Consider the following 22,404-nt stretch of genomic DNA (forward strand, 5'->3'; position numbering starts at 1 on the left):
TTGCATTTCATATCTTGTCGTCATTCATACTTTAATATCTGCCTTCTAGGCTGGTTTGAGGAACAGGTGAGGGTTTCCCAGTTCATACTGTGCCTTGATAAGTAAATTAATAAAAGATGCATACACTAGTTGATGAGATTGTTCACTCAAATCCACAAACGTGCAGTTTGCTGTTGGGTCTAGAGAAAAAGTCAGGGGATCTCCAAAGTCAGCTGGATTTGTCTTCTAGCGACGGACCAAAAGGCCAACAGTCCAACCAACGGACAATGGTTAAAAACATGGTCAAACTGCACCGTTAAGATCAAGCAGGAATGACAGGTTGATGCTCACTAACAAGAACAGCCCATCACTTTATAGGACGGCTGTTAAACACCAAACACTCTCGTATCAAAAGTTACCACAGAGCTTCTCAAAGATGGCATTTATTGTACAGGTATTTATTGTAAAGAAACCAATCAAGGCTACAAGACGCACACCAGCAAGGCAAGCAACCAGCCAGGAGCAATGACCAATATAAAGACGTCATATGGACATTAGGGCCAATATTCTCAATTTAGACACATATTAAAATTTAATGAAATATTTGAATGGTTCAAACCCATGTGTGTGTTTTTTAGACGGAGTAATCAAATATCATTTTTGGCCGATGTTGACCTGTCCTGATGGACCTTTAAGTAGTTTAACTCCCACATTAGGAGAGACATATGTCCAGGGAAAGACAGAGGTTGCCTCAAATACACATTCGTCTGTTCCAAATTTGTGGATTGTACAGGTATCTTTAAATCCAATGACAGCTCAAGAGTTGTTTCATGAATCCTCAAGAGGCTAAAAGCCTCTCCGGTCAGCAGATCTAAAACTTCATCAGACAAAAGGCAAAGATTTTCACTTTCTTCATCCTTCAAAGAGCTGGAGGCTCTCCTTCAAGAATGATCTAATGTCCCCTGGCACACCACTCAGGACCTTAGTGAGAGAAAATCCAGTGGAGACTCAAGCTGTTTGGAAGGTAAAGAGTGGATCTACTGCTTATTAAACATATGAAAGCAGACATTCATCTGTCTTAAAACAGTGTTACATTCACTGTTAACAGAAAGAACAAGTCACTGCTAGTACTGCTAATATTCATGTAAGTGTGCCTGTTCTCCATAAGCCCTGCAAAATATCAACACCGATGTCCCGGGAAAAGACAATTCTAGCAAAAAGACAGACAAGAATGACTCCGGCAGGGAGCAGGACAGGTTTGCCCTTTAAAATACAACAGCTGAAATGACAGCACACTTTGGAGATGCATTCACGCAAAGTCCAGAGAGGGAGAAAGGATGCTCCTCACGGCAGGTAAAATGTCAGAGAAAACTGTCCACTCTCTTGAGGAATTGGTACGCTATCAATTCATATTCTTCAGTCAACACCAACATTTTTTACTCAAAAGCCACAGAAATGAGTATTTATCTTAACAGTAGTCAAACCTATTACCTGTGCGGACAGGAGACGGCGGCGTCACTTTCGCTGTTGATCATGGCTATAATTAAGTGGCTCAACACAGCGAGATAATGAATGTCCTCAAATAAACAACCCTGACAAAATTATTTGTTTTCCATTCAGCATCCAACGCAGGCAGCGCACAATGCATTTGATATGCATTTGCATGAGAATAACACAGATGAATGAGGAACAGTGTTTTTCTGTTCCAGCTCATCATCACTGTGCAAGGTGGCGTGCGAGCGTGACGCCGCACGGATGCGGTTCACATCCTTCTCAATGATTTATCTGCCTGTTTATTCCACATATTCCTTCACTCTGACTGAAAACAAAAACAAGAAGTTCATTTATCAACCCGGTTTGGAAATTAGTGGCTGGCTATGAGGGAAAATGCTGCCTGTCAGACCGTAGACGTTGTCCATGTGGCTGTGTGTCGTTCCCATTAAGGTAAACTAAACACTAATGAAAGCAGACAGAAGTGGACTGGTCTATATTAACTGTTTTTAATGGCGAGAAAAGCAAGCCAACGAACCACACGGAAAAAATCAATAAGTAAATGAACTCAGCTTAACTCAGGGTCGACCTACAGCCACGTCTCGTGGTCGTCATCAGCGGGTGGTTCATCACTGACTTCCGCAACAAATGAGTCGTTAAACAACTCCAGCGGTAGACCTTCAGTGACGTTGGGGGGGGGCTTTCTGTCTCATCTTTAGACTTGGATTCGGTTGCACTTGGGGTCAACTGTTCTTTTAATGTGCATTAATGCGCAACACATTTATATTCTATATTCTTCTGTCAGCTTCTTGAACCCTCTGAACTTTTTGACTTGTCGTGTCTTGCTCCTTCCCACCGACTAATTAGCCCAGCATTTCACAAAGTCACTCATTTCAGAATCTGAACGACATTAAACATTACAGAATGTGAACACTGAAAAAATCCGCGGCAGCTTTAGAAAAAGCACGCAGAGACAGTAAGACTGTAATCAAAAGAAAGAGGGCTGTTAAAGACAGTGATCAGATGAAAGAGTGAAAGCTGAGCACAGCGAAGGTTCCCACTCTGAACAAAGCACCTTCTGACCCAAAACAAGTGGCTCTTTATCAACTGGGCGGCCTCAGCCTGTTCATTTGACTGTTAGCATTCATCTGAGGGGAAGGCCTCACCAAAATTACATTTTAAAGCAGGCGTGCTGGCCCTCATGGATTTCCAATAATCAACTAATCTCTGTGAGGAGAGGAGAGGAGAGGAGAGGAGAGGAGAGGAGAGGAGAGGAGAGGAGAGGAGAGGAGAGGAGAGGAGAGGAGAGGAGAGGAGAGGAGAGGAAAAAAAGAGACAACACTTTGCTTCTTCACCCAGAAAGTTTGATCCTTTGCTGTGATGGACCTGGAGGGAGACAGAGGACAGAGAGGGAGACAGGAAGACATTGATGGACTTCATGTCCATGTGAGTGCCTGTGCTTTTCCTTTCTTTGGGCCTGTGTGTATAATTGGTTGCCATGCTCGTCTCATTAATAACTGCACAGGACGCCGGGGGACGCCTGCCTTTTCCCTCTGCGCTCCTTTAAGGCCGGCATAGAGCCCCCAGCAACGCTCCTGCGTCGATCAATGGCCCCTGATTATTCCATTTGTTAGGCCCGCAATGAATGAAGGTTATTAAAATGGTGGAGAGCATCGATCTGCTCCGGGCGTGCCATCGCTAGCTGCCAGCAACAGGTCGGACGATGGACACTTCAGCTGAAAGACCGGACAGAGCTGTGCCTTTGGACTTCTCTTGAAACATAACGTCTTTTTTGAATGTTGAAAAAATTCAGACAGTCCATATTTGTGTTGTGCAGCAGGAGTTTGATGAAGGGCTAAAGGTCTGCCATCACAGTCTCCTCCTGGCTGCATCACGCTGCCTCCTTCTCCAAGAATTCTGTCTCCTGTGTGTCTTTTTAATCAGCACACTGAATCGTACGAATGGGGACACTTTGAGAAAGTCCCTCCTGTCATAGAGTTGTCCCAAAAGCGGCAGATGTAGCTGTGTGAAGAATGCGGAAAAGAGAGCTTGAGAGAGACGTCAAACCCTGCTGACTGTCACACTTCCACACAACGGACCGGTCGCCACAGGAAGTGGGCGAGATGAATGGACTGTCCATTTGACCATCTGACAAGGACTCTGTTTCAAGCGTGCTGAGGCCTTCAGCTGTATTTGCATTTGCGGATGTAGAAGGAAAGAAAGAAGGAAACCCTGCTTTCTGCTTTTACTGCTGTAAAAACAGAATCAGCATCCAAAGTGTTAATGCAATTGTATCGGGCCCTATTGTACTTCACTGAAAATATAAGTGTACCAATTTGTACTGAGGATATGCTACAGACATACTGTGTATTTACACTATTTGCGTCTGTCTGCACAAGCATTTCAACCTTCATTTAAACACGGACTACTTCTCCAGCAACATCCTACTCCTTCCTCACACAGCTACAGGCATTCAAATACACAGAGCGATGTTTCACTGTGACTGCTCTGTGAGAGATACATGGTCCCTATGCTGGGGGCAACCTCCTCCAACTTTATCATCAACTCTAAAAAGGAAGGCGGGTGGGAAGAAATGCATTAATAGTGACAAACACATGTGCCAGTTCTGGGCCCCATAACCAAAAACAGAACTGTATTAAAAAAGCTGAAGGAGGCCTCAGCTGGGATACTGTACACAGTCTATACTGAGACATAGACAGACTGGGAGGTATGTGTCCACATCCATCTCGAGGAGAGACACAGGCTGTCACTGAACATTCATCTTCACTCCCAATAAAAGCCATCAGCATCATCCCTCCAGTAATTACGATGATGCAAAGAGGATTTGAGAGCTGATCTAAACGGAGGCAGACTGGAGGCCTCGATGAAACTACACCTTTTCTTTCAAGGATCCCGCAGGTGCACAAAAATATGTCTGACGTAATATGAACAAACAAACTGAGCCTCCTCAGTGTCAGAAGTGCATCTTTCTTCAGCATCTTGCTCTTGAACAGGGCGGGACGGCTCCACTGTGCCATGTAAATAACACACGTTTTTGGGCTTTCACGCCTCTGAGGCTGAAAGTCTATATGCTGCCTAATGGACTATGTTCACTGATTGAATTCAACTAATGATGTGAAAGATAAAGGCACACACACCACCTGTCTCATTTCCACATTATCACAATGGGCTTGGATATTGATCTCTTATTGATTTCATTATACCTGAATCGAAAAACTCAGCTGGCAGCACGTGTGTGAAAACCAGCTGGGAGAGGGTCATGACAGAAATTGAGATGAACCTTGTGTGTGAGCATGTGTGCGTGCATGTGCGTGCGTGACCAAAAGCTGTCCACAATGATGCAACTTATGAGTCATCTGGCAACCATCAGCAGCTCACTGCCAGCTAAAACCAAGCACGATGTGCACCTGATATTAAGTTATAGCTTACACTGTCTTTAAATATAGTTAAAATCCCAAGCCTCCTAAAAATTGAAGAGCTAAAGTAGACGACCTTGAGCCATTTGTACGTCCAAAGGGGAAGTCACATAAATGACAAATGACCTGACGTGTTCACTTTCAGAACCTCAGGAAAGAAGAGTGGCGTCCAAACAGCCACACGGCCGCACGCCGCTTTGACGCTTCAACGTCTCTGCCGTACCAAAGTGTTTGTCACTGTGGGAGTTAGGACAGGGCTGTGGGCATCAGGGGAGATAACGGCAGCAATTAGACCACAGATGATTAATAGTAAAATGTAACATGAGTGGAGCTGAGGAAGCACCTGCCCACAGACACGCAGTCATCGACTATCAGGGCAGTCCGAGCTGTGCATCAGGCTTCTGTGCGCTATTTAGACAGTGAATTAATGTTACCAAGAGGAATCGTACACACAGAAACAGTCACAGTGAGCTGTCGGATGAAGAGCTACGCAAGCTATTTCCTAAGTTTCCTTTGCAAACCGCACACCTCTAACGCGATGCACTGCTGTGTCACTGTGCCAGCACGGCCTGAGTGGTCGCAGCTGTTCGGGGCTTCGCTCGGCATGAGTATCAAGAAGCAGCACATCAATGGAAACACATCAGTCAGATCACATCTTATATTCCAGCATGTTTGGTTCAATCTAGCAATGAGCTCAATGCTATCGACATAAAACCACATAATATGAAAAAAGTGACTTGAGAAAGATGAGAGTCTCTGAGTGTTTATTTATGTATTATATTGATGTGTTTGAGCACATTCAGACTCGATCTGAGGCATTTATTCTGACTGCCAATTACTCTGAGACTGACTCTCGTTGGAATAATAGGTGGTTGCTGGTTTTCTGCATGTTCTTTGATCTAAGATATGTCTCTCGTGATAACTGCTGACTGTCTTAAGAGTGCTAATTAAAACAGATTTTTTTCTTATAGGAACTATTAATTAGCCTGCTTTCAGGTCTTAACAGGTCTTTTAATTAAAGGCAGGATATGTCAGCAACCGCTGCAGCGGTGCAGCACTTTGACAGAATACCATGGCATGAAAACTGATGATTATCATACCATGTGCATTACCAGCAGTGTTGAATTCAATTGTATTAATATTATTAATAATAATAATAACATTATATTTTGTGATTTTGTAATAAAGCCAAAAGTCCAACTGAGAAAAAAAAAAAAAAAACTCCTGAATTCATTATTTTAAGGGTCATGATAGTATAGATACCATATACAGTGATATTTTCTGGGACAGTTATTGTTGAAAAATAAGTAGATCAAAGATGTTTCCAATCTAATAAATGAAGCAAATGTTCACTATTTTCTCATTTAGTATTTGATCAAAAATCCTAAAAACAGGGTGTGTAGAAATGTCCACTGTGTGCAGCATCGGGCTAGTTGGACAAACTCTGCGTCCTGCTGCCTGGCGCTCAGGTTCACATGTTCAGTGTGTATTTGACTGTACTCCCCCCACTGTCCTTGCATGTCCTCCTGTCTCCACAAAACTGCCACCAAGACAAATTACAGTACATTCGTTATTTGGTGAGTAAAATCAATTCTGATGCACCTTCACGCTCAACAAGCCGAACAGCTGCCATACTCACACAGTCCTAAAAATAAGCCTCCACAACGTCATTTCTGTGTCTGATAGGACATCAGGCCAGGACGGACGGGCATCAGAGGGAGACAGGACGCTGGCAGGGTTTATAAAGAGGCTGCAATGTTAGATTAAGAAGGGGTGGAGATAAAGTTTGCATCAAGTCTACGTCAAAAGCCACTCTGACGTCACAGAGCTTACAGCTCCGCAGGGGACAGAGAGGGATCTCTCGGGAGAGAAACGTCTCTGTCGGCCAACTTCCATCCAGCTTTGAGGCGGTTTATCTATTATTCAAAGTAATGTTTAAAGCCCGTGTGGAGATTCACGACTAAAACTGCCTGAATTCACAAAGACAGAAACACACAGACGCGTTCTTCTCATCAGACTCACGAAGCGGCACCTGTTTTAGAAATGTCAATCACTGCAGAGGTGGGCGCAGGAGCACAATCCCAGCGTCCACAGGCCTCTGTCACAGAAGACTCTGATGTGACACGCCAGAGCAGAACAGGCTCAGAGGGAAACAATAAAATGAACGACGGCTGAATTCCATTTCGATATTTCAGTTCCGGGCTCCTGGTATTGTGCACGCGGGCTCACTGTCACGCTGTAATGCTTCAGTGAGACATCTGAATAAAACAGGGCCATCGGTATATTAGCGACACCTGCGCTGCTCCTCCTGTGACAGTGGCAGCGTGCTGTGAAGGAGACCTACTTTTGCCCACTCGCAGGCTTCTCGTTTTCGCTCAGTGCTTTGTGCCGCTGAAGTGAACAGAAAGAAACACGGACAGTTTGTTTTACAGCATCTGACTGAGAAAGTCTCATCAACGTATTCTGATTTTGGCTGCTCCTGTGTTTTACCATCACACATAGAGCATCTTTGGAGTTGCTATCAGCCGTCGTGATGCAGACAGAAATGCACTGCAACAATTAACTATGATCAAGACAAGCTCAATGCTTACAATGGCTAAAGTCCCAACTTCTCTCTCAATACAGTTTATGGTTATAATGCATATGCAGGAGTCTATAATGCTCTCATGATACGGGATTCATAGAAAATCTTAATGTTTTTCTTAGGGCTGTCAGTTTAACGCGTTAATTAGATTAATTAATTAATTACGCTGCAAATTAACGCGCTATAAAAATTAACACAATTAATCATGAGTGGCAAGTCAATGCTGCAAGCATTTTAAATTTGGCCCTTCGAGTGACCCGTAGGCTGCGGTGGCAGGTCGCATCCTACCTGCGCCACTAGTCAAAAGCAGGGTGACAACAGACATGGATGCGACAGCGGAGAGCGAGGCAAGACTACTTGGACCTTTGAACGGCAAGTTTATTTATAAAAAGAACAAAGACAGGACTATTAACAAGAACGCAGTGATTTGTACCTTGTGTAAAAAAGAATTTTCCTATCACCGTAGCAGCTCCAGCCTGAATTATCATTTAAACGCTAAACATGTAGTTGCTGCTAGTGCCGCTAGTGCTACCGTGAGCTCACTCCGCCAACCCACACTTGCTGAGTTAGGAAAACGAATGAGCAAAGCCACGACAGAAAAACTGACAAACTCAATCGCAAAGTGGGTTTCTGCTGATTGCAGGCCGATTTCAATCGTGGAAGACGAGGGCCTAAAAGAGGCGTTTCAGATAGCGTCATCTGACTCTAATTTGAAAAGAATTCACCAGCTGTAATGTGAATGTCAGTGAATTGTAATGTCCTAGAATTCAAATTCTTTATTTGGGGACCTTTAGCAGATATGAGATTAAAATGCGATTAATTAGATAAATTAATTACAAATCCTGTAATTAATTAGATTTTTTTTTTTAATCGCCTGACAGCACTAGTTTTTCTACATTCAGTTTTGACCTACAATGTCAGCTGATGGTGTTTGCTGGGCAGCTCCCAGATAAGTGTAGCACATGTGGATCAATGGTGGTCTAAGCCTGTGCTGCAATCACTTACCAGGTCAAGGTTCATGTTTCTTTGCTCTCAACATGCAGATGTCATGTTTCATGTTCAGTGTGAGAATGAAAACAACCAGTGACAGTACGGGGCGACTGAGTTAGTCTCACTGTTGTTCTTTGTTGATGGAAACCAATGAAACTTACGTAAAATCACTCTAAACCTGATCCACTCCCGGTCAAGCAGACTGCTTTATTTTCATGCTGCAGGTCTGATAGCTCAACAAAGCAACCGTGATGACACACCTCTGACATTACTGCCTTGCACTGCAAGTAATACTGCTGTCAAAAAGAATTCTCCACAGCCTCTCGACAGCTGTCTAATGAACAATTAGGCAGGCTTTTATTTCTTAAAGGAGCCATTTCTTATCCAGACTTAACCCTGCCTTTGGACTGCTGACAACACTGACAGCTATTCATGCAGTCTATCAGAAAACTGTTATCATGATTCCACTTGCAGTAAATGTACCCACAACCATCAGCGGGACACACACAGCTGTGCCCCAATTGAAAACATACACACACACACCTGAATAGCTGTCAAAGGCCCAACAGGGAATAAACACACCATTTTTAAACTCTCTGAGTATGTGTGTGTTTGTGTGTGTACGTCTCCAACAGCAAGACCTCTGATTTCCCACAGTGCAGAACATCATTTAGAGCCCGCTCGTAAGCCTCGCACACGTCTCTCACCAGGCTTAACTGTTCGCATCTCAACTCGCTCAATAACCTCACAGCGAAAGGTACAGTCCATCAGCTTAAATGAGCCAAAGCAATTACAGGCAAAGCGCCGTGTGTCTGTGTCTGTGATCACCCACGAACAACAGCTGCACAGCAACACTCTTTTTGTATCGCTGCAACGAGCGAAAACATAAATATCTTAAACACTCTCCAACGATTAGATGCATTTAAATCAGCATCAATAAACAGCAGCTGTTTCAGAGCAGCGATACCAATGATGAGACCGGATGAGAGCGTATTTATTAATCACCAAAGCGTCCGATCCACATTCCACCTCAGCCAACCTTCTTGCACTTAACGTTGCTGGACATACATGAACCAAAATAGCAGGTGCACTTAGAGACGCTCACACGGCCTCGCTCCCTCCGTGTGCCATCAGATTCTGTGACTCATTGAAGACGCTCCACGCGTCAAGACTCCATTAGCCTCCTGTGCTTCACTGAGTAAAAAATATGACATCATTTGGAATTAGCGCCATCTTTAACCTCAGAGCCAGCGTTACATTCAAGGCCAACTTATTCCCACGTAAAACACATAAAGCAGTATTTTGTCACTCAGGCCACAAATGTATAAAGGTCACAATCTTCTTACAAGTGTACAAATGAGGGTGTATGGCCTGAAAACGCTCCAAGCGAGGAAAACTGTTACACAGTTCATTTAGCAGCAATTTCCGATGGGAACGCCCATTTCAGCCAGCTTCTATCACCTCTTTTAAATCAGTACCACAGTGACATTTAATGAAGCCCTCTGATTCAACATTTCCCTGAAGCCTGACACTTGAGCGGGTAATTCCACTGATGTCCTCACAGCTGCATTTTCATTTGGGTGAATTTCTACAGGTTATGTATGACTACGCAGCATTCGCCATCATCGGAACGACCGTGTTCTGCAGCCACCAGGCACTGAATGAATCAGGTCGGCAGCACTGCGGTGGATCAAACGACAGCTTTATGAGAGCTGAAATACACTGTGGCCATTCATGAGGGAAAGCTTTGAGGCTCCCCTGTCAAAGCGTAGCACAGGTAGCCTCCAGCAGAATGAAATGAATTGGCACTGGAATAAAGACGAGGGTAGCCAATGATTTGCTGCTGTGTCCTGGCTGTTTAAAGAGTGCTGTCCTATCAGCTCACAATGTGTAGCATAGATGCATTTGACGGATTCGAATTTTGAGAGCTGGCACCGTGGACTGCCAACTGTCCAATCACAAACACCGCCCATTCCCTTAACGCATCAATCACAGCTAAGCACAATCTTCAACGACCTCAGTCATCTGTCCACTCTGTTGTCTCAGCTACACCAACATTACAAACCACGAGGACACTTCTGAGTATGAAGGGGAAGACTGTTATCTTTCTGATACATGTACGGTGAATATGACGCTACAGCCAGCAGCTGGTTGGTTTGGCTTAGACGGAGCTTGAGTCTGTCCTAACATGCAGGAGATATTACTTAATTAGATATCTTTTGAGGTGCTGGAGGGTCAGAGTCAGGCTAGCCGTTCCTCGTGTTTAGCTAAACATCCATCCATTTTACTTATCCCTTTCGGGGTCGCGGGGGGGCCGGGGCCTATCTCGGCTGTCAACGGGCGGGAGGCGGGGTACACCCTGGACCGGTCGCCAGCCGATCGCAGGGCACAAACACACAACCATTCACACTCACACCTAGGGGTAATTTAGAGTCACCAATCAACCTAATGAGCATGTTTTTGGTCTGTGGGAGGAAGCCCACGCATGCACGGGAAGAACATGCAAACTTCACACAGAAAGGCCCAGGAATCGAACCTGCGACCTTCTTGCTGTGAGGCACGCGCACTACCTGCTGCGCCACTGTGCAGCCCGTTTAGCTAAACATCTACTTTAAATATGGCTGTAGCTTCACATTTAGCGGACAGAAATGAGAGCGGCATTGATCTTCTCATCAGACAGACAATGGACTTCCAATGAGACGAAACTATTTTGCTTTCAGTTTTACAGTCTTAGGTTTTGAATACATCAAATATGGAGTTTCATAAAAAAAGGCTCAGTAATTTCCCATAACAGCCGGGCTGTAGTTCTCAGCAAACATTACTCAAACAGCAAGAAATAGTCGAGGATGACTTTCAGTGGCAGATCAATACACATTTGTTGTGCTGGGGAGCAATACAATAAACTCCAGCTGAACCACGGAGGCCACGTTCATCATTATGACGAAACATTTTGCTCGTCGTGGCTCACTGACGTGTTCTTCATAGTTTTTGAAGGCTCTGGCTACACAGACTGTTGGTTCTGGGATTTGTTGACAATAACAGAAGTACAGAAAACCACCAGACTTCTGAAAATAAAGGAAAAAACGCAGCTACAGCACAAATCCGAGCTCCTCCCCTCAACACCTCTGCATGCAGTAGACTGACGGAGCTACAGCACAAAGACTCCTAACAACCCACAAACAGCCTTACCCTGTCCTTCATCCTCCAGCTCTGCGCCAAGGCCTTGCAGCCCTCAATCTTCTCCGAGTGCCGCTTCTTCATGAAGGCCAGAGGAAGCTTCCAGTCATTCATGTCAGCCTCCTCTTCCTCCGCGAGGCCCACGGCCGGCGAATGAAGCAAGTCTGAGTCCATTTTCATCAGGGCCCTGCGGGGGAAGAGGAGCTCTGTTAGCAACACACACTTGAGTTTCAGTGAGGAGTGAGTTCAAAGGGAGCGCTTTTCTCTGCTATGATGCCACCTGTGAAGCCAAACAGGCCATCAGTGTAGTAAACTTATCTACTCATCCTCTGCTCTGCTCTGGTCGTTCCTAATTTAGGACAGAATTTTGCCAATATGTCTGTGCTTATTTGTTTCACATTCTGGAACTTTAGAAAAAGATTTGCAGAGACGAGAATTTGAATTCCTTCAATGGGACATGCTAAAAATGAGCGTGCACATGTGTGTTTCTCTGCTGACACAAGGCTGGCGATGCCTTTACTCAGAGGCTGCTGAGTGTTTGTGACATGAAGCCAAAGGAGTTCCCCGAGTTCATGACGTGTATGACTCATGTTTAACGCACTGCTGTCGATCCCCCGCTTGAATGGAAACCACAACTGAAAGCACACACACATCTGGATCCTCTCAGGTCAACACAGAATTCTTCCTCTCAGCAGATCAGCTGACTCCTCGGTGTATCTGCACACCTGGATGATGTCATGATTGGGCTCCAGCTGGCCACGTGAACACTGCTGGAGCCACAGCTGACGAGCTAGCTGGGTTGTGTTATGTGCGCCTGAAGTCATGTTAACACGGCATGTCTGTGTTTAGCTTGACTTCACAGCTGCAGCTCTCTGCAGGACAGTTAGCAGTGACAGCTAGCTCAGTGCTAGCTAACCTAGCGTGGCTAATTTGACAGCTCTCCCTGAAGCTGGCTATCGCAGTCAGACTGCATGAGAGGCAAGTGCTATCTCAAGCTTTTTCCTGGTGGCTTGCGAAACAAAATGAGCAGAGAGATAAGAGAGACAGAGCAGATGTGCAGAAATGGCGCTAGTGCTGGCAGCGAGGCGTGCAGATGCGTGCAGACCTTGGTGCGGTGGGATTGTCAACCCGGGCTGAAGAACTTCTCCGTCTCCGGACGATGACAGAAACGGTCGCGCAAATAATCCTGGTCAGAAAATTGTAGGGCAGCGTCCACAGCCTGTATAATATGTCAAACCCGTCAAATCCAAGCTGGACCGGTGCGTGTTTGCAGGGGAATCTGCGGCTCCTCTCCCCACGGCTCTTCGCTATGGGAAGGGGCTGGAGACGAGGCCCATCTTCACACGGACAGTCTGCCACAGCCACACAAAGCACCGGCCACGCTTACAGATGACTGGGGTCGGACGGTGTTCTTCTACAAACCAGCGAAGCCGGTGGCTGATCTGGGGCGATGGTTTTCGCGGAAATCACAGCAATCCCGAAAATTTCTCCGGAGAGGCACTTCTTCAGCACTTCTGCAAGGGCGCAGCCATCTTGGGTTGGACCCAGAATGCACTGTTGGGGCGGCGAGGCTGTCATGAAACGTCACCGCTGCTGTTCCTGACACACACTACAATATCAACACACACACACACACACACACACACACACACACACACACACACACACACACACACACACACACACACACACACACACACACACACACACACACCGAAAGATCAACACACGCCTACTTTTATGTCACTCTTGGCTAATATGGATGTCAAATGTTCTTTTTTCCTGAAAATGAATCGGAACTCATCTCTGTAATTTAGTCATTTTATTATTTAATTGCAAATTTTTGATCAACAGTGTTGTATTCACAAATGTCAATGTAAAAGAGCACATTTACAATTTCCTGCAAAACTTCGATAAAAACAGTAGTATCCATACAATTAAATATACATATATATATATCTACTTACTTGGCATAAATGTTTACACACATTTTTTCACTTATTTAATCTCTTTGTTTAAACCTGGTTCAGTTAGTTAATCTCACGTGTTTTCACAATAAGCCCTGTGACAAGCACAGCGCTAATATTACCATCTGTTGTTACAGTGTACTGTCTGTGCGACTTTCAACATGATTTTATTGAGTGTTTTTGTCTTCTCTAGTATGATCAGCATGCCATTCAAAAGGGTTGGACACAAAACATGAATAACCAGTTATGGTCGTCCTTTGCAACAGGACAGAGCATTTTTGTTGAATGAAGGTATTTCTGTTATTTTGTCCATCCTGCAGCCAAACCACAGGCTAAAAGTTCACATACTGTTGAATCAGCACTTTAATGACCGTCATAGTTTTACTTGAGGGAAAACTTTCAGGATGCATTAGTCAGTCAATCAAATAGCATTAGAACTTGAGAAAAAGTCAAACTTCAAATATGAAGTTTCATCATAGTTATCTTGTCCTCAGCTTCAGACATAAAAATGTAACCCAATCACTTTTCAAATAACTCATAAATGAGCGTAAACAACTGAGCTTTTCACAGACAGTAGCATTAATATAATGTAGTACATAATATTAACCTGAGAGAGAGATGTCAGTTTCTTTACCAGTTCACATTCAAGAGTGGAGTCAATGCCAATAAACAACAAGCAACGAACACATGCCAATGATGTCAAAGTGCTGTACAGACTAAGAACACACACAGAATATTCCAATCAAAAATGCAAGTATTTGTTAAATTAAATATTGTTCTAACCTCACGCAGAATAAAATGTCTTCCACGCTTGTCATTTCATCGTTGCCCCTCATCATGGAAAAGCAGTATCCTTGGTACCAAGTGAATGCAGTTTGGCTGATGTAATGGTGGACATGTGCACAACTTCCTCCCTCTGTATGATGTGTTGAATCTTGAGCCAGTTCATCTGAGAGCTGCATCCATCAAATAATGGCAGGGGGAGCATCTGCTCTAAAATCGCTCTCTGCATGTGGTAGTGTTTTAAAAGTAGCCTGCGCCGTAACCTGTTAAAGTCACAGATCAGAACGGTGACTCACCTGCATCATAGATTAGGAGCTTTAACGGGGCTAAATGCTGGCTAACAGTTGGCCATTGTTCTGCACTTTAGCTTCACACAGGAGCAGTGGAAACAAGCTGTGAGCACATGTGACGTTATTGCCTTTTAAGTTGATCTGGCAGAAGTGTTAGCAGACTGTTGTCTGTTTACATATCCAGCAAATACGGAACATTTACTTGGAGCTGTGTTTGGTGAATATGAGTCAATATTGGTCTATCAGTGCGTCCAACAATTTGGTCCAGACTGAAATACTTTGAATAATTCAATTTCCCTTGTTTAATTTGTTCTTCTTCACTAATATGATGACGCTTGCTCTGTACAGCCTTACATTTGCCAGTACCTGCATGAGTCAAGTGCAGACTATTTACACAGGCTTTGTCCTCAACATCCTTTGCTGTCAGGCTTCACACTCATTTCTCAAACAGCAGGAGCTAAACGTTTGTTTTTGAAAGAGAAGTCACAGACAGAAAAAGCTGTCCCATCTGTCCCCGGGTCAAAATCTAACACCAGTCTGCATGTAGCCTACTCACTGAGCCGGTCGTGACATCACTGAGAGCCGTTTAATTGGGAGAGAACAATCAACATGTTTACCAGTTTGTTCTCAGTCAACAAAGAGATTTTCTCTCAGGCTGCAGTGACTTGAAATGAAATCAGGCACAACACAGTCTGTCTCGGGCACAAAGGACAATGCTGCACGGAGATGACTAACAGCTTTCTTTGGCCTGTCAGCTCATCAGAAAACATGAAAATGCTACACCAGATGGATGGAGCATGAAAATATCCCTCTCAGTGAATTTGCCAGCGCAGCAATCATCGCTGTGGCCTTTTGGCTCGCCGCACTAACAGTGCAGGCGCAATCTGGTGTAAGAAATTCATAGGTACATCTGACCGAATTTGTTCTTCTCGCCTCCCAGTCCCAGTGCCAACTGCAGGGCGGAAACCAATCCAATCTCCTCGGTGTGATCGAGGTTGGGACCCTAGGATAGCTGATAGCCAACAGAGGGAGGACAAGAATGAGAGGATTAGTCGACTTTTTTCTCCTTATCAGCCCTTCCATCATGTAGGGAATAGGGTGACATGATCAACTGGGCTGGATCCTGGAAGCTGGAGGTGCTCCCGCAGTGAAATCGGACAGATGCAGGAAAGGGAAGAAAATCCTGTTTCCAAGGATTGATTGCAACAAGGCAAAGGAAAGAGCGAGAGACAACAGAGACTGATGGATGGATGGATTCAAGGAAGTGAAAGTTTCATGAGAGGAAGCTTTGCTATCCCATTCTCCAATGGGATGCACGCATAGACCAGTGACTCCTCTCAAGGAGGAAACTGGGGACACGTGAGCTGTCAGGGAGCACGAATCCTCTTCTCTTGTGTTCTCATGTCTCATAAAAAGACACATTTTACAGGACCTAACCCTAACCCTTGAGTTAGATGATACAACCTAAAAGCCCTAAAAGTACGATCTCAGTCAAACTTGTCTGAGAGTTTCAAGGGAGATAAAAACTTATTCTGAGCCTTTTTTAATATATTCAACGAAAAAGGCCAGAATCTCTGGCTGCCCCAATCCTGCATCCTATTGCTGTTTTCAAGCCAAGTTTGCAGTACATCGATAAAAACACTGCTGTAGTGATTAATGCTTTGTTGTCCATGGCATAATGATTAGCAGTATTTACTTTCAGAGCAGCTCCAGTGAAAGCTTCATCCTTCATAACTCACACTCAAGGTTGACTGAGAATAAGAACTGTAAATCTATCAAATCCCCAACTGAAGTTTGTGTGATGGTGATTGCTGCAGCGTGGGCTTTAAATGATATTCACTGGAGGTTGATGTTGAGATAGACATCTGTCGGAAGCTGCAGGGAGATGCTGTGATTGCAGCTGACTGACAAATAAAAAATTTTTTTTTTTAAATGCATGGTTTGAGTTGAGGGCGAGGCTGCGGCTGGATGTCAGAAGCTGTAATAAACTGCAGCTGATTTGTGCTGGCTGTGAGCTGAAACTGAGGCTAAATAGCAAAGGCTGTAGGTAAAGGATAATGGAAATGGCTGTCAAACAGATCCTGGACAAGGATTGTGAAACTCTGCGTCAGTAACCCAAATACAGTATAATTTGATTTATGCTGCTCAAAAATTCCAAAAAATGTAAAATTCAGCAACAATGTGCTTTTCCAAAGCCAAAGTACCTGGAAGGTCCACACCTCAGTGTGAACAGTTTTCAGCATTTCAAAGCTGCAGTAGGTAGTAGATGGAGCAGAGAGCAGACATAGCCTGAAATGCCCTGCCTCCAAGCCCCTCCTCCCTGTGGTGTCTGTGCGGCTACCATGACAACCAGTAACGTTAGCCTTAGCATCGGAAACAAGCTAACTCTGCCCAGCCGCTACATCACGGTCGCTAACATACCGTTTGCACTGCGCAGTGTTACTGTAACAATCACCATATTAGCTTTATGGTTATTTGTTGTCTTAGCCGTATGTGCTGTTGTTGGCAGCGGAGGTATGGGCAGTTTCTCCTTTGCAGGTGGCTGTTGCTCCGCCATAGCTTTCACTAGCCTCCTGACACCGCTCACATGGCTGTTCGGCAGCTGGCAGCATGAGCAGTTGGCCCTGTGTGTGAGTAGTGATTGACAGATTTCAGACACTCCCTCAGATAATCCTCCAGCTCTGATTGGTTGTTTTGTGTCGGGCATGGTGGATTCCTGCAAATTGCAGTAGGAGCAGTAGGTGGGACCAATGGAGCCGTTTTTTTTTTCACAGATTACATGTTTCATGTACTGCTGTCTGGACAGAGGGAGAGTTTTAGCAAATATGTCAAAAAATTACTTTTATACAAGTTACCTAGTGAAATGTACATTTTTATTATGTGTATCAGCAAAAATATCACATACCATGTGTCATGTTGAAGTAAGTTAAAGATACATTTGTTATTAAACTGTTGATAAATGTCTAAAAGGTAGTAGTTGTAAGTTGCAGCCTGCTGTTTGAGGCTACAGGCAGAGGCTAGTGGCTGGAGATGGAGCCAGCTGGTAATGGCAGCAAAAGAGGTTCTGTGTGGCCCCTGGAAGATGCTGGTAAAGCTGGGGCCATAACTGGATCATTTAAAGCTGAGGACGCACATGGCAAAATGTGGAGGATGGATGGACATTGTGGTTTTCATGGCAGGCAGTGTGTGCAGGCAGCAAAGGCTGCAGATGGAGGACGGTGCTGCAGATGGCTTTCCGAAGGCTGAGCTGAGTGCAGCTGTTAGTGGATGCAGGTGGAGGTTGAGGTGCAAGCTGGAAGAAACTGCAGTTGGATTCTGGGCAGTAGGTGTTTTGTTGAGAGATGAAGGTGGAGGCTGGGGCTGACTTCAAGTTCTACTGGCTTCTTTAGAGAATTTTTGGAAGTGAATTAGCTTTGGGAGCACTCTGACTGAACTATTTGAATAGTTCCTTGTAAGTGAAGATATTTGATTGTTATTACTATTACAGATTTCCTACATTTAGTTAAATTTGGCTTTTTTGCTTGTAGGCTGCCAAAGGGTCCGGTTCACCTGAGATGTCTATAAGTGATGGAAAGACTCCTGCTCCATTTGACTCATTGACATTCAGGGGTCCATCATTACTCTCCTGTGGTGACTCATGGACGGCTCAGTTTCTCCCACAGGACGCATCCAAGCTGGAGACTGTACGGCCAAGGCTGTCCACTTTTGTAACCATGTAAAGTGAAAGACTCTTGTGACCTTACAAGACACAAGATAGATGTGACTAAAAGGAATCTATTGGAAATCGTTCTTAGCTTTCCAAGTGAATAAAAAATATACTTAAGCAGACTTAAAACACATTTAAATATTGCAAAGTGTATTTCCAGTACATTTATATAATGTGTATTTACTTTAAAGCATACTTTTAAAAACATACTACAGTAAAATACACTCTCATCTCCTTGTAAAAAAAGCATAATTTAAGTTTAATATATTTTTCCTCTGGGTACACATCAGTACCACTAAGGTAACAGATGAATTTAATCTACTATTTCCTGCAAAACATGCAGTATTTTATTCTGAACTGCATAAAAATGTCATATATAATATGCATCTTCTAAAACTAAGTGCAAGGACTGAAATTAATCTCACAAAATCACTTCATGGCAGAGCACACATGGGGATGGAAAACCAAATATTCTTGTGGTAATTATTTGAAAATACAAAAGAAGACATAATTGCCAGCATGGCAGTGATTTTATTTCTCTTCATACACATTTTTATGAATTGAGGGAGGTTTATACAGTCAAAGGCAGAGTGGCTAAAGGCTGGATTAACCAGCAGGCAAAGAGGGCAATGCCCTGGAGCCCCAGACCTTCAGGGGTATTTAGTTTGTGATCGCTTAATTAATTTCAAATGAGTGTTTGCACCACTGCAGAACTGCTTAAAATGAAATGGCCTCAAGACAAGACCTCCACATGATCTTAAGGCACCATTTTGTAGAGGGTCCCTGAGCTAAAATCTATTTTTATGGGTTTTGATATTTCAGTTTATGTTGAGGGCTTAGATTGTGCATTACACTTAATAACTTTGTGCTCAGTTAAGTTACCTCAAACATCACTAATACATTCACAATGTACAGACAGGGGTTAGGAGGGGCCCATGGTGATTTTAGTCCCAGGGGCCCTCTGGTGGGTTAATATGGCCCTGGTCTGACCAACACCAGCATTCCATCAGGGACAGCTCACCTGGCAGTATCTCACAGGAAAATGGACATACAATGTCAATTAAACTGATAAACTGATGAATCCTGCGTCCATTTTGCATTGAAATGATCATTTTCACATATTTTGCCAATATTTTAGCAAATGCTATTTATTTTACAGTACTTTTTTTGCAATATGTTATAGAGTTACAGTATACTTTACAGAATATAATATATTTTATGGCATTTATTAACTGCAATGTTTTTTATACTTGTGTTGTCATGAAAAGCCTACCTGAACGGGAACCATATTGTTTCTCCATATGTCCCAGCTCGAGGCCAGTGAAATCATTCCACTCAGCTGGAGAAATGCTCATACAGAGGAGAAGACTGGCTCACATATACAGAAAACAAACACAACACAAGGTCCAACTTATTTGAAGCTTTCAGTCGTGGATGGAACTGCTAAAAACACAGCTTGACTTTATGGGAGTTTACATTTTTGCAAAGCGAGAGTGAATGTTGGACTTCCATTCATCATTTAAGCAACTATTTGTAACCCTTAAAAGGTGATCAATAGTCAGCACTTCTTGATTCAGCTGCCCCAATCTGTTATTGCAAGTTTAAGGTCCTCATCATGTCATCTTATATTGTGCTTTAGCGTTCTGCTCCCCCAGGGGTCAAGGGTGAAGGGCTCTGCAGCAGTTTCCTGCTTGATTCAGCCTTGCTAATGACATGCATGACAAAATTGCAGTAAAATTGTTTAACTCCTTCATGTAAACTAGTATTTTTTTTAATATAACACCATAACAAGATCATGGATTGTTGGTGGATGACTTTGTTGTTGTAGTGTAAAGTATTTTAGCCACACGCAGAGGCCACAGAAATGCTTCAAAAGCAGGTTTTATGGCATAAATGTATCAGACAACTGTGCTCGTACTAAAACCTACCAAACAACTTTGTCAATGATTAGCTTTGAGAGATGTAAATTATATCTATGTTCATGCAATTCCTCTGTAATAGCTAGCAGCTTTTCCTGACAAGATAATCAATAGCCACTTACCCAGGTGCCTATTCATTCATGACCGGACAGGCATCATGGAGCACACATCCTCCAGACATGTCTCCATTTACCCTTGATCAATGAGTTCATATTAGACTAGACGACACCCAGTCAGTTGAATGAATGTCGGTGTCTTCCACCCAGCAGACCGAATGTGCAAGACGCTCACTGAGAGATTACCTGCCACAGCCTCAGCAGATTAGAACAGTGGGATTTTACTTTGGGTTTTAATGTGTAATCTCACTTCACTTCCTCCTGCGCTTACTGTAAGGTAGAGCTTTATGTCTGTTTTTGTGACAAACAACGAACAAACACACACAACTTTGTTTCCACTGAATAAAAATAGCATTTTCATTGAGTGGGTGACTGGATAACATAAATACTCATGAAAAGAGAGAAAGAGAGAGGGAAGAGAAGAGGGACATAAGGGCTGATTGATCTTGACATTGAGTTTTGAAGTTACGTGTTCAATAATGGTGATGTCACTTTGTATTTGACAAAGCAGAGGCAGGAGGGATGTGTGACACCTCAGGCTCATCACAGATGTATAAAAAGCATTTATGGCACACACACACACACACACACACACACACACACACACACACACACACACACTCACACACATGGGCTGATTATGAAGCCAGCGCTCAGAATTTGTACCTTAGAGAAACCCAGAGCCACATGTTCACACCCATTAAGCAAACAAGACCACACTAAAAATGTGAGGAACATTTCCCTGAACAGTAGCTGCTGCTCACCTTTCCAAACACAATGAGAGGTGTGGGTGGTGTGGAGTGGCTGGGTCTGAGAGCCAACCACTTCAGGTGACTAAGATGGGTTTTTTTTTATGAAAGGGCAGGCAGAGTGGAATCATCATCTAAACAGAATGAATATTATAAAGGCCAGCACATTGACATTTCAGCTGTGCAGCTATAGTCAACAATATGCTGAGCATCATTCGTTGTGTGCTGTGATAATTATATACATGTGTGTATTTATGGAAGCTCTAACCTGGATATGATGTGTAGTTGAGTTATTTTAAAAAATCGAGGGGAAAAAACATGAGTGCTGTGCGGCTATTGTTCCATCTTTATTTTTGTGCAGCTATTAGAGCAGAAAAAAAAACAAACAAAAAACCTAAGCACAAAGCCCATCCAGGCCTAACACATGGCTCATTCCAAGTTTGCACTTAAAAACTTGAAAACTCCATCGTAGTTTGTTCAAGGCACAAAGGGGTTTTGCTGCTACGGCCTGAGATGGTCGGATATGACCAGTTGCGCATTTTGACTAATGTTAGCTTATGTTAGCGAACTTTAGATAGATAGCACTGTGTAACTGATATTTCTGAATCAGTTCACTGACTTACTGACTCTCATTTTGTTTGCTCATTTTTCACATTTTGTTTTAACATATATCATAATAGGATCATAAGTATAATTGGTGCCTGGATTTTGCTCTCAAGCAATATTCTTTCAAATGAATGAAGCAGTCCTTTTGTTTGCTGCTCCAGCATCACAGGGTAGTGATGGGAACTCCACGGCTGGGCTCTCTTGAAATAATCTATTACCAAAAAAATGTAAAATTATATGTAAAATTAATTACTTATGTACAAAAAACACTTTATATCAAATTTTACTGCATTTCCTGCGGTCATTCATTTTCTCACCTTTCCAGCGTTTTGTCTGTTGCGGCTGTGTGTGTGTGTGTGTGTGTGTCCGCCTGGCAAGACAGTCTTAAAATATACAGGAAAGCCCTCCGCAGTGCCAGGGCAGCCTATTACTCTGCACTAATAGAGGAAAATAAGAACAATCCCAGGTTTCTCTTCAGCACTGTAGCCAGGCTGACAGAGAGCCATAATTCTTGTGAACCATGTATTCCTTTAGCTCTGGACAGTAATGACTTCATGAGCTTCTTTAATGATAAAATTCTAACTATTAGAGACAGAATTCATCGACTCCT

At 43.5% G+C, this 22,404-nt stretch overlaps 1 protein-coding gene across 6 annotated transcripts in view; it reads right to left on the minus strand.

The window, feature by feature from the left end:
- Nucleotides 1-13,277, minus strand: part of rptor (regulatory associated protein of MTOR, complex 1) — a 170,026-nt gene extending 156,749 nt beyond the window's left edge. For all 6 annotated transcript variants that reach the window (XM_070973757.1, XM_070973765.1, XM_070973739.1 and 3 more), the window contains exons 1-2: nucleotides 12,764-13,277; nucleotides 11,671-11,845 (exon numbers count right to left, since the gene is read on the minus strand). In XM_070973757.1, the coding sequence (XP_070829858.1) occupies nucleotides 11,671-11,838 (168 nt within the window). In that variant the 5' untranslated portion in view covers nucleotides 11,839-11,845; nucleotides 12,764-13,277. The remainder of the gene's footprint in view (nucleotides 1-11,670; nucleotides 11,846-12,763) is intronic.
- Nucleotides 13,278-22,404: the final 9,127 nt, after the last annotated feature.

This window comes from Chaetodon trifascialis, chromosome 2, assembly GCF_039877785.1.
Source record: "Chaetodon trifascialis isolate fChaTrf1 chromosome 2, fChaTrf1.hap1, whole genome shotgun sequence".
Lineage (NCBI taxonomy): Eukaryota > Metazoa > Chordata > Actinopteri > Chaetodontiformes > Chaetodontidae > Chaetodon > Chaetodon trifascialis.